The sequence below is a fragment of the Propithecus coquereli genome, unplaced genomic scaffold (assembly GCF_000956105.1).
Source record: "Propithecus coquereli isolate 6110/MARCELLA unplaced genomic scaffold, Pcoq_1.0 Scaffold9, whole genome shotgun sequence".
NCBI lineage: Eukaryota > Metazoa > Chordata > Mammalia > Primates > Indriidae > Propithecus > Propithecus coquereli.
This window is the reverse complement of record NW_012155284.1, coordinates 6,285,465-6,298,902: the sequence shown is the minus strand read 5'-3', so window position 1 is coordinate 6,298,902 and position 13,438 is coordinate 6,285,465. Positions and strand designations below refer to the sequence as shown.

The 13,438-nt window shown below is 46.1% G+C and overlaps 1 protein-coding gene across 1 annotated transcript in view; it reads left to right on the top strand.

Annotated features, from left to right (window-relative positions):
• The first annotated feature begins 863 nt into the window (after positions 1-863).
• The window catches only part of IQGAP2 (IQ motif containing GTPase activating protein 2), a 290,113-nt gene continuing 277,538 nt past the window's right edge, over positions 864-13,438 (top strand). The window contains exon 1 of the mRNA XM_012664485.1: positions 864-1,596. Within this exon, the coding sequence (XP_012519939.1) occupies positions 1,551-1,596 (46 nt within the window). The 5' untranslated portion in view covers positions 864-1,550. The remainder of the gene's footprint in view (positions 1,597-13,438) is intronic.

Sequence of the window (13,438 nt, the reverse complement as noted above, 5' to 3'; positions counted from 1 at the left end):
TTTGAATTGCTCTTGTAATTAGAGGCATCTGCTTTTCAAGGAAAGAAAACCCCACTCATCCCATTCTAACCACGTGGAAATTTAGTGCCTCCAGAAAAAAAAGAATTCCCTTATTCCCTTGCTATCCCATCTGAATTGAGATTTCCCTGAGTCCAATTTAAATCCCTGGTGCCCATCTACTGGCAGAACTAGAGTAAGCAGGGTCTGCAGTTCTGCGGTGTCAGCATCACCTGGCAGCTTGTTGGAAACGCAAATTCATGAGCCCCAGCCCAGACTCGACTGAATTGGAAATTCTGAGGGTGGGGCCCACGAATCTGAGTTTTAACAAGTTTGACAGGGACTGCATCTCCTATATGAAACGGAAAACAGCTGGCCACCCACTGTATCTTCGCATAACAAAAAATTGTTAGTGTCACTAGGCCACCTTTTCTTCAACTGAATAATCCCTATAGCCCTATCTCAGTTTGTTTTTCCAGCCATCGGGTCACCCACATATTCCACATTCGTCAAACAGGTGAGGGCACAGGTATAGAAGAGTCCCACATTCTTCCAGAGGAACGTAGAGAAAAACAGCTCCCGGTGACCGTATAAAAAGCCCACGTTTAAAACAGCCACATGCAGTTCAATTTCCTTAAAAGCTTAGCCGGAAAAGGGTTTTGCGGTGTGCGACCCCAGCTGGGCCTGAGCGACAGTTCTGCACACTGGGGCGGGGCCGGGCAGAAGGTGCTCGGAGGAGGATGACTCGCAGTTGTGTTTTGAGTGGTTGCTTGGGTTGTGTTTATCTTGTCCCTCCAGCACACACACGCGCGCACGCTCAGTTTCTTGTCTCGAAAGGGGAACCCTGTATTTTGTAGACAAAAAAGTCACAGAAGCAACTTTCGAAGCAAAAAAATGAAGAAGAAAAAAACCTCAACGTGCAATCTTCCCGGAGGCAAAGAACGGCGCTGTTTGTCCCTTAGTAACTGAGCAACACGCCGGCGACCAGGACTGCCTGTGTCTTCTGCGGTTTTTCTTGCACTTCTCCGCGTTGGTTCACTTCCACCCTCTAAACGCTCCTGAAGTGAAAAGTCGGGCGGGGCGGCCACAGTCCCGGGGCCGCCAGCTGCGCGCGAGGCCCAGCTGCAGGGGGTCTCGGCCCCGCGTCCTGCTCAGCCCCTTCCTCCCACCCGGCCGAGCAGGGGCGGGTCCACGCGGCCTGGGCGCTGCGGCCGGCACGCGGTAGGGGTCGCTGCGCCGGGCGCGCGCTCGCACCGCGCTGAATAACCCAGCCTGGCTGGAGGAGAAAGGAAACCTGCGAGGGAGGCGGCGGCGGCGGCCGGCGAGCGGGTGAGGGAGGAGAGTTCACTTCTACTCGGGTGTCAGCGCGCGGCGGCTGCGGCGGGCGCTGGCGAGGGAGCACCGAGGGAGAGGGTCGCCCGTCTCGCGGAGGCCAGGGGAGGACAGCGAGAGGCGGGTTCCGAGCGCGCCGGTGGGGCGCGGAGCCCGCGAGCCTGGCCAGCGAGGGGAGCCGCGGGGGACGCTCCCCGGGCGGGCCCCCGGAGACGCGCAGGATGCCCCACGAAGACCTGCCGTCGCTGCAGAGACCCCGCTATGGCTGTAAGTGCGCCGGGCGCGCGGGATTCCCGCCGGCTTTGGGGAGTCCCCTCCCCGAGGGCCGCGTTGGAGAAGCCGAGGGTGCCGGTGCGCGCCAGGGAGGGAACGGGAGGGCAGCGGCTGCGTGGCTGGCAAAGTTGGGAGCTGGAGTTGCAAGGGGCAGTGATCGGTGTCCTCCCGCTCTCCTCTCCAAATTCCCAATCCCCAGCTGGCAACCCCAACCTTTCACCCCGCAAACCCCAACGGGGCGCGGGGGCTGCGCTCTGGGACAGACCAGGTTGGGGTTTTAGGGATATCAGGTGAGGAGCCCGCGGAGCTCCAGGCCGCTGCCGGCTCGGGCCAGGGGGTGGCGTAAGGGAATGCATTCTTCCGACCCAGAAGGGGAAGAAAGTTTGTTTGCTGTGGCTACAGGTGGGCACCGCAAGTAGTGTGCCCGCGCACTCTGCTAGTGGCAAAGTTGGCTTTAATGGAGGGGCAGGCGTCTCCTCCTGTCCCGCTCCCTTGGACTTCACCTGAGCCGCTAGAGCCAGTTCTGGCCGCACAGGTGTGAGTCCCTGCCTGCCGAAGTCTCCAGCCCCTTTCCGCCCCCTCCCCGGGAGGATTGTTGTGAGGGCTGACATCGAGAGGATGCGGCTGGGGGATCCGGGGGATCCGGTCGGATCCCGCGTGACTTGAACGATGTGGTGTCGATTACCCAGCCAGGAGCTGCCCTCGGAAAGAGGGTGCTTTGGCCAAACTTAAGTGGAGAGCCAGATTAGCACCAACCACGTGGCTTCATGTGCAGAGTTCAGAGTCCTAAACATGTGCCAGGAAGTATTTCCTTTAAAACAAACAGAAAATTGGCTTTCTTTCTCCAGGGTTGGCCCTGTCAGTGAACTTATGGCCGAGGACCACGGGTTAATCTTTTGCCCGGGCTGGCCTTGGTGGCAGAGGTGCCAGGTTTGGATTAAGGTGGTGATACCTGCAGCAGGGTTTTTTGTTTGGGGAGGGGAGGGAGGGAGTTCTGGTTGGTTGGTAAGGCCACAGACTAGCTTAATTAAAAAAAGCGGTGGTCAGCTTGTATAAGTTCTTTCCTCTACTGAATGGAGTGTCAGAGATGGGAGGTTAGTTTTCCCCTGTGACCCTTTCCGTGTCATGCAGTGAGGAGGAGGCCTGAGGAGTGCAGCTTCTGTACTCTAGGTGCATTCGGCAGTTAACTGGGACCCAGTTTTTGCAGCCTTAAATAGTTTGCAGTTTGGTAAACCACACAGACAGCAGAGCTCCTCCGGCTGGAGGAGGAACTGTGCTCATCCAGTGTTTGCAGTGTCAGCCTCAGGTTGGTGGAAGTACTTGAATGTGACAAACTCTCAACTATGGTAGCTGCACTGTATCAAATGATAAGATGACCACAAAGTCTGGAAGCTAGGTGAATCTATATTAAGAAACGGTTTGTTGCCATCACGTGATCGATGTCAGCCCTCATTAGCAACCCATAGAGCAAGATTTCGGTGAATGTGGTGCATGAATGCAGCATGTCCATCAGTCCCTGCAGGTGCATCTGTGATGTTGCCTGACTATCATCGAATGCATCTGTGGTCTTAGTGCATTGCAGGAGAAGCAATCAAGGGGGTCCAGATCTGGCAAGCCCACCCTGTGGGGCCACTGTCTTTGGAAATCTTCATCCAGCTCTCCTCACTGGTCTGGTGTAAGAGGGTGGTGTGCAGTGTCGTTGGAATTACTCCCAGTTACCTTTCCTCAGCAATGCTGACATTCATTGGTCACTTAACATGGTCAAAAATCACTCTGAAATATTAGGTATTTCATATGGGAGTCTGTGATGTTAAAATGAACATTTTTATAATTTTGATACCAGATTCATGAGTAGTGTATGTTCAGTGTCTTTAAGACATGCTGTCTAGCACGCTATAAAAAAATACACCGTAGTGTTAATAGGCACTACCTAACGTTGCCTATTTGTGCAAAAGAGGGTGATTTGGTGTGTTAGTATAATTCCTGGTGGCTGTTGGCTTTCTAGGCCTATCAACATGAGACTGAAAATAGTGCTGTGAGTTCTTGCCAGGGAAGCCAGGGAAGGGTAATGCAGAATTGTCCTTGCTCTGTTGTGTTCCAGGGCTGTGCTTTTTCTTGTTTATTGCTTTGGTAAGTGCTGGTTCAGTAAAACCTCAATCTACACCAAACAGGCTTTATCCCCAACATTTAAAAATAAAGTACCAGTACATTGCTGTAATTCGGTTCCAGTGCTGAACATTTTGAGCGTAAGATATTTGACACTGGGCTTTAAAAACTTTTTAGTAGTTTGAATTAAGCTGTTACACTTGTTTCAGGTCTGGGCTCCTGTTCTGCGGTCTTCCATAACCCCTTGAATTATCATTTAATTTGGAAGTTCTTTATACAAAGTAGCAAATTAACTCAGTTCAGGGCTTTTAGGGTATCTCCTCTCTTTACCAGGCTGAGTGTCTGTAAAATACCACATAATAAGTTGTACTTAAGGGATTTCTCAATGAGTTCTCCATGAAGGCTCTGACCCTTCTCAGATTTCTGACAGATGAGAGATTGCTGAAGTCTTTCTGGTTTGCACACAGGAGCGCTGAATTAAAATTAAATAGACTTTCTGTTTAATTCCTGCTATTGTTGGCCACATCTTCCTGCAATCTGTGAAGTTATTTTGTGTAATATTAATGCAGAACAAAGCTGAAATATTGGCTCAGTAATCGATTCTGAAGGGAAGGAGTGGAAGAGTCAGTAGCTGCTATACTAATGTAGACATATACAGAATATCTTTTTACACTCAAGACCACATTTAAATGACATTTATACCTATGTATGATTTGCAAATAACTTGTGCTGTTGTAGCAAACTATGGTGTATTTTAATTAATTAATTCTGAAAACATTGCCACCATGATCTGTCAAGTTTTGTTCCAGTCACTTGAGTTTAAAAGGCCAGTGAGAGCAAAAGAGGGGCTTTGTCATTAGACAGATGATTTCACTCACCACTGATAATCCAATCAACATCTAAGCACCTGCTGCGGATCACCAGTGATTGTGCATATGACAAGAACTGTGGTTTTCCACCTTCTGCAAGATCAAGAGAGCCTTCCTGTCATAAGACATTACAAAAATAGTGATTAATGTTTTTCTTGTTCACTTCTTTTAAAAGTGCAGCATAAGTCCAGTGGGTGTGGGGGTGTATTGGGGGAAGATGATTCTGGCTGATGCTGTGAGCTTTTGAGTAATGCTCTTGTCTGAGTGGTGGGGTTTCTAAATCACCGGGTAACTGGGGGTGGTCATTGCAGCTACACTCTTATCTGTTTACAGTGACCTTCTAAGATGAAGAAACTGAAGTTCTGAACTAGTTAAGCCCAGTTGTGTAAAACAGGATTGACTACATCTGTATTTAGCAAAGTTTGGTTCCCACATTCTATCCGTGCGTTCATCTCAACCACGGGAGGATACGTGCGATGTTACCATTTGATGCTGTCTTTAGTAGACAAAAAGTCAAGCCACTCCTTCATGTGCTAGTGTTTTGGTTGAGCTTTTCAAAAGGATCTTTAAGGTCAACAGCTAAAGCGTTATTTTAGTATGCTTTTAACTTTAATTACACATGCTGTTAGCCAAAATGACTTGTTTGGGAGAGTTTAAGCTTGTAATACCAAGTTTGTTTTAGATTTTACTGTTATTTGGAGTGTTAGCTAACCCCTTTTCATTTAGGGAACCAGTGATTTACTATTGCCCCGACCCTCCCACTCCACAGCTTTTTAACAGTTCCTTTTATTTAAAAGGCTAGTATACAAACAGGTCTAATGCTTACCACGTTTTCATGGTAACCAAAAGAGAAACAAAGGCCACTCAACTGATTTGATCAGGTCAGGTAAGTGTTACAGGGCAGACCGTTCAACGTGGGTATGGAATCGAGGTTTGTGACTTACCAAGTGCTGGGTGCTTTTTGTGTTATTGTTATCTGCTCATTATTACCTTTGAGAGGGCCAGTGGTTTCCCCTTTTCACAAAGAAGGTGAAACTCATGTCTCAAGGCCACACAGCTAGCTGGTGGCCAGGGAAACTGGAAAGCAGTACTGTCAGGCTCGGAGCCTCTCCTCGTCGACTATTCCCAGTTTATCTCATGTGTATCCTAGGGGGTTCACCCCTGCTTTCTGTCTTTTTCAGGTGTTTGTCATGATTCTATCAAAATGCAGAAACCTACAGCCATTTTGATAGCGTGCTCTTTTAAAAATAGATGCATGATGTTCTTTAAAGTTGATCTTGCTGTTTTATTTTTCCCTGTGAAAAAATACAGATGAATACTTGGGCTTTTGATAGAGTACATCCAGACATCATCAAAGGATTTTATGCAAACACAGAGACATCCCATCTCTCACTGTGAGGCACTGAAATGAAAGAAATGCTTTTCCATAATGATATAGTGGCATGTGCCAATGATTCCAATTAGGATAATTTGTAAAAAACACTTTAATACTTATACCAGCCATGCCTTAAAATCTGAGATTGATGAGAAATCAGGCAGAAACTTGTAGTGGGGTGACTGACCAGTGGGCTACTTTTTCACTTTACTGCTCTATTTTTTCTCCCTTGAGAGGCTGTATAGTATTGATAAAATGGCAAAAGCTTTGGAGCTGGATATGGGTTTGAATTCTGACTTCCATTGCCTGCCTGAGTAGCCCTGGGGTTTCCTCCTGAACTTTGTGAGGTGAGGTGTTTGGAGACGATATACCTATGAAGGCAGCTGACGTGGTTCCTGGCACATAATGCTAAACAAATTGTAGTCATTTCAATTAAATGAGCACTTAATATGTACAAAGCAGTGTGGATGAAGGGACTCAACTTAGTTACAGCTTACAATAAAATCTGGGAGAGAAGGAATAATAACTGTACTTCTAGTGTACTTCCAGGTTCTGTGGAAGTGAAGACCAGAGAGCAATGGATTTGAATTGGGGCAGTGGGAAGGCTTCGTGAAGGTTGCGAATTTGAACATGACCTTGAAGAAAGTCAGAGGAAAAACCAAAAGACATTCTAGTGTATTTTTTATGTGAGTCGTTTGGTGGGGTTGATGCTTGGGATGTGTGGGTAGATGCTGGGGAAGGGAGGTGTAACTGCAAGGGGACATATTATGAATCCTTTATCTAGGCAATGAAGGGCAATTTGAGCTGTCTTGAGAGTTGCTTGATCCAATCCTTCACTGAAGTATCTTCTTGTTTTTTGTAATACATTAAAAAAAAAGTCCCCAAGAACTCCATTGGATGTTCACTGGTGAGTGGTCCAGTGAAGTGAGAAACCGGGTGGGGGAGGGAGGCGAGGTTTTGGTGCCCCTTCTCCTGGCTGCTCAGAGTCCCTTGCCATGCTTCTGGGTTTGGTAATATCTTTTGGATGGCAGCTCTGCCAGATGGTTTTGCCCACGATAGGCAAATTCTCTGAGAACAGTTAAGAAAAGGTGTAGGGCAGGGTAGGGATCTTGACAACTAAATTATCTAGGGGGTAGGGCTTCTCACCTCTTTTTTCCTCATTCTCTCCATCACTTGTGGCAATTTTTACCTCTCAAATTCCACTGGAGATTTAGTGTTATCCAATGACCAGCATCCCAGTTTTGTTGAAGAATGACTTAGACCTGTGGTCCCCAACTCCCTGGCCGTTAGGAACCAGGTTGCACAGCAGGCGAAGCTTCATCTGTATTTATAGCTGCTCCCCATCGCTCGCATCATTGCCTGAGCTCCGCCTCCTGTCAGATCAGCGGCGGCATTAGATTCTCATAGGCAAGAACCCTACTGTAAACTGCGCATGAGAGGGATCTAGGATGCGTGCTCCTTATGAGAATCTAATCCCTGATATGAGGTGGAGCTAAGGCTGTCATGCTAGCACTGGGGAGCAGCTGCACATACAGATTATCATTAGTGGAGAGGTTTGACTGCACAGAGACCATAATCAGTTGCTTGCAGACTCATATCAAAACCCTATCAATGGCCGGGCACGGTGGCTCACGCCTGTAATCCTAGCACTGTGGGCGGCGGAGGAGGGAGGATTGCTTGAGCTTAGGAGTTCGAGACCAGCCTGAGCAAGAGCGAGACCCCCATCTCTACTATAAGTAGAAAGAAATTAGCCAAACAACTAAAAATAGAAAAAATTAGCCGGGCACGGTGGCGCGTGCCTATAGTCCCAGCTACCTGGGAGGCTGAGGCAGGAGGATTGCTTGAGCCCAGGAGTTTGAGGTTGCTGTGAGCTAGGCTGACGCCACCGCACTCTAGCCCAGGCAAGAGAGTGAGACTCTGTCTCAATAAAAAAAAAAAACAAAAAAACCCAAAAAACCCTATCAGTGGGTGGCAAGTGACAATTAAGCAGCATATGGTGGCAGGCTTTAAATCAGAATCTGACACTTATTTTAGTCTGCACGTAGACCACCTATTATTTTATTTACCACTTTTGTCTGCACCTCTTTCCTGCACTGCACACTTGTCTCAGTCACAGTTTTGGTAAGCCTGTAAGCTAACCCTAGCAAAAATGAGTTAAAAACAAATGTCACCGGAGAGCTGCTTTGATAAGGGGTCAAGACCCGACGATGAGCCAGCAGAAGACTCTAAGACTGCCAACAAAATCAAAGCTGAATTAAAAAGAAAATACCAAGAATCCTACTTAAATTATGGGTTCATTGCAGCAGGTGATTCACGTTCTCCAAGCCCACTTCGTATAATATGTGGCTATCCAACAGAGCCATGAAACCTTTGAAACTGCTTCGCCACATGGAGACCAAGCATCCTGCATTAAAAGGCGAGCCTTTGGAGTTTTTCAAAAGAAAAAAAATGTGAACACGAAGAACAGAAGCAATTAGGCCACGGCTTCATCAAAAGTGGCTGCACCGAGAGCATCATTCTTAGTGGCTAACCACATTGCTGAAGCTAAGAAGCCCTTTACTACTATTGGTGAAGAGGTGACTCTGCCTGCTGCTAAGGGCCTTTGCCATGAACTTTTAGGAGAGGCTGCAGTTCAAGAGGTGGCACTTGTTCCTCTTTCAGCTAACACCATGACTAGATGAATTGATGAAGTAGTAGAGGATATTGAGGCACAGTTGTTAGGATTAATGAGTCACCATGGTATGCAGTCCAGGTTGATGAGTCTACCAGTGTTGACAGCAAGGCAACAATGCTCATTTTTGTGGATATATTTTTCAGGAGGATGTGCAGGAGGATATGTTATGTGCATTTTTGTTGCCAACCAACGCCACAGTTGCAGAACTGTTCAAGTCTTTGAATGATTACACATCAGGAAAACTGAATTGGTCATTTTGTTGCTGTGTTCACTGACAGTATGGCTGCCATGACTGGATGGCTTTCTGGTTTCACTATTCCAGTCAAGGAGGTCACTTCTGAATGTGAGTCTACGGGGTGTGTCATCCATAGAGAAATGCTGGCTAGCTGACAAATGTCACCTGAACTAAACAACGTTTTGCAGGATGTGATTAAAATTATCAACCACATTAAAGTACATGCCCTCAACTCACGTCTGTTTGCACAGCTCTGTGAGGAGATGGATGCAGAGCAGATGTCTTCTGTTATACACAGAAGTGAGGTGGCTTTCTACAAGTAGATCACTGGCCAGAGTTTTCAAGTTACAAGAGCTGCTCCAGAGATTTCTCTTAGAAAAACAGTCACCACTGGCAGCACATTTCAGTGACACAGAATGGGTCGCAAAACTTGCTTGTGTGACATATTCAACCTGCTCAACAGACTCAATCTGTCACTTCAGGGTAGAGCAACTGTGTTCAAGTCGGCAGACAGAGTGGTAGCATTCAAACCAAACTGGAATTACGGGGACGACCAGTGAACATTGGGATTTTTGACATGTTTCAAATATTAGCAGAGGTTTTGAAAGATGCTGAGCCAGGGCCTTCTTTCTCCCAGCTGGTGCGTGATCACCTGTCTCAGCTTTCAAAAGAGTCTGAGCATTACTTCCCAACCACAAAAGACCCCCCCAACTTGGAAGGAATGGATCCACGACCCATTTGTGAATAAGCCAGGTGAATCGACTTTGTCTGTGCTAGAAGAGCATCAACTGCTGGAGATCGCAAGTGATGGTGGCCTAAAAAGTATGTTTGAGACAACTTCAAATCTCCATAAGTTCTGGATTAAAGTCAAGGTGGAATATCCTGAGATTGCCACAAAAGCACAGAAAAGCCTGCTTCCATTTCCAACGTCCTGTCTTTGTGGAGCAGGGTTTTCTGCAGTGATAGCCACCAAAACGAGATGACGGAGTAGACTGGACATAAGGAACACGCTTCTGGTGTCACTGTCTCCCGTCACCCCCAGATGGGACCATCTAGTTGCAGGAAAACAAGCCTAGGGCTCCCACTGATTATGCATTATGGTGAGTTGTATAATTATTTCATTATATGTTACAATGTAATAACGATAGAAATAAAGTGCACAATAAATGTAATTGGCTTGAATGACCCCGAAATCATCCTGGCCCCTGGTCCGTGGAAAGATTGGCTTTTATGAAACCACTCCCCGGTGCCAAAAAGTTTGGGGACCTCTGACTTAGACCATGTTTCCAGTTGATTAGCAGTTGCCTGAAGATATTTTAGATAGTTAGACTCCGTTTTGCAAGAGGACCACAACAAGATTTTGCTAAGTTCAAACTGGACTCTCCCTTAATTTTATAATCATGTATTAGCTATGGCCCTTCTTGCCAAGGTTCCTAAAAGGAGCTGATAGCTGTTTCTTCAGTCGATGCAGTGAGTTTCAAAGGGCAGTTCTGGAGTTGCAGCAGCAGCAGAACACCCCCTGAGAACGTGTTGGAAAGTCGGATGCCCAGGCCCACCCAGACCTACTGAATTGGAAACTCTGGGGTAGGACCCAGCAATCTGAGTTTTAACAGGCCCTCTTGGTGATTCGGGTGCACTAGAGCATCGGAAGGGTACAAAGACATCTCTAACGTACAATTAGTCTCTTCGTAGTGCTTGCAAGTTTTTGTCGAGTAAGTGAAAACACATGGGCACATTATGGAATGCTTTATTTACGGTATCCCTTGTGTGTTTGATTTGAGCACACATACATACCACATTCTATACAGGTTCACGTTTATTTTAAAGAGTTTATTTTGGTATGGCTTTAAGGTTGCTTTTCTCTCTTCTGGAAAACAAATGTGATTTGGAAGGTGCTGTGGTTTGAATGTGTCCCCTAAAGTTCCTGTGTTGGAAATGTAATGGGAGATGGGGCCTAATGAGAGGCGAGGAGGCCACCAGGGTCTGCCCTCATGAATGGATTAGTGCTCTGATTGGGAGAGTGGGTTCCTTGTAGAAGGATGACTGTGGTCCCCTTCTCTCTCTCTCTCTCTCTCTCTCTCTCTCTCTCTCTCATGTGATGCCTTTCACCATGTTCTGATGCAGCAAGAAGGGCCTCCCCAGGTGCAGGCCCCCTCAATTTTGGACTTCCCAGCCTCCAGAACTGTGAGGAAATTTCTGTTCATTATAAATGACCCAATCTCAGATATTCTGTGATAGCGCAAAAGGGACTAGACTGAAGGAAAAGTCTGAAATCTCCACTGACTCCCAGGAATTTCTAGGTGGAGGTGGTGCTTTTAGGAGCCATTGGGAAGGCTGAGTCTGGGGAGCCTTTTCATGTAGAAGGGAGGCCTGAAGTCTGGCAATTCTGGGCTTCTAATCCTTTGGGGGCAGTGGTGCTGGACAGCAGGGATTGAAAGATGTCTTTTTCCTCTGTTTTTTTTTTTTCTCTCCAGGACAATTTAGTGTTTTACACTCATTCAGTTATTCATTGACAATTTTTAGAACTATTGAGTATGTTAGCAGAGATATTTGATAGATGTAAGTGCACGTAGGTCATCCTCACATTGCAGGGAAAGTACAGATCTGTTTATTTTACTATCGATAAAAGATAGGACATTCTCAGGATTTTTTACATGGGATCTCCAAAATAGAAGGCTTCATTGTTCTCCTGTCACCATTACTACTAAATCTCTGAAGGAAGACGTTTCTGTATCATTTTTTTTTTAAAAGTTAAGGTAGATTCTTGATAATTTTATCTCAATTCTCATATTTTACTGGCAATGTGAATTCAATCTTAAGTAATGTTAATGCATTTCCTATAGTCATCTGTGAATAAATAGACTTGATTTGCATGTGAGTGAAATAAAATATATTTCACATACTTAAGTAATGCTTAGGTTCAATATCTAGCCAGTAATCTGGTACCCTGGCACCGAGAAGACACTCAATAAATATTTGCTGTTATTACAAGTTTTGCTTAATGCGTCAGTACTATACTACTTGTCTAAATGAGGAATTTATTGCCATTATCTGTCAAATTAAAGATAAACTCAATAGTTTAAGTGCTATACAAACATCTAACATTGAGTTTACGTATTGCTTTCATCCCCTGTGGAACCTGGGCAAGTTACTTTAATTTTTCTGTGCCTCAGTTTTCTCATTTGTAGAATGAGAATGGGAAAATGTGTACTCAAAGGGTTAAATGATTTAATACATAGAAACATGTACATGCTGAGAATGTGCCTCCATGGAGCCAGCACCTGAATGATGGGGGTGGTTACGGCAACACCACCCCCATGCACCACTGCCCCTTTTCCGTGTCCCCACCTCCTTGCCCTTTGCTTCCCACTTTAACAGAAAATGGATTTAAAATCCCAGCCTCATTCTCCCTTAAGATTGGAAAATTCTTTCATTATCTATATGGAAGTAGAGTTCAATCTATGTATCTGGGTGGGGATCAAATCTTTGTGTATGTACAGTTTTTAAAAATTACTCACTTTTAATATTTTTTTTTTAGAGATGGGGTCTCACTATGTTGCCCAGGCTGGTCTCAAACTCCTGGGCTCAAGTGATCCTCCTGCCTCAGCCTCCCTAGTAGGTGGGACTATAGGCGTGTGCCACACTGCCTGACTGTGTGTACACTAAAAACAAAACAAAAAACCTATTCTATTGCTGTTTCCAAAGAGGGGAGGGGAGAGGATTAGGTTTCTGTGTTGCATGTTTTGCCATCTTACAAATGTTCTTGAGAGTTGTCACTCTGAAGTTACCAAGTGTTCTCTTATATTATTTAGGCTTCTAAGTTTAAGTTGGTCACTGCTGCTTCTGCTGATCCGAAAGCCCATGGGTCCTTAATGCTATCTAGATGGGAAGGAACTGCTTGAAATATATCTTGATCTTTATGCCTACTTAAGATTATAGAGTTCAACTTTGCTACCAGGGTTAGCCAGCCTTCTGGTCAGCCCAGTCCTGTGGGAGTTTAGAAGGAAGGTGAGCAAGATGAGAAGGAATGTCATCTGACATCCCTCAGGCCTTACTGCTTCTAGAAAGTTAGCATAGCTTTAGGTTCATGGGCCTAGTGAAGCTCAACTGAGAGGAACAGCTGGACCGGTGGAGCCATTACAAATAGCAAACCCGGGCTGCATCTCATGTCCCTGCTTTCAGATTATTCATTCTGCATCCCTCCCCTTTCCGCCAGGCTTTTTTTTTTTCTTATTCTAGTGAGTTTCATATAAATTTCCTATCAACCCCCTATTCCTTACCTCCCCAAACAAGAGGCCATTGCAATCAGCTGGACTTGGCTGGTTCCCACCTGGGTCCTCGAGTATGTCACTTTGTGGTGTCTGCCTCAGCCCGGGGCTGACTGAGCAGGCTTCACAGGGTTGGAGTGAGGGAACTGGCAAGATGTCAGTCACATCGCCTCATGGTGACCTCTCCGTTCACCCACCCCCCAAACTGTGCTCCCCCATGTAAGATCCAATAAGGAGGCCTCCCAGAACCTTGCTGCACGTTGAACTCTTAGGAAGTTTGTCTAAGAAACGGTTTTTACAGAACTAATG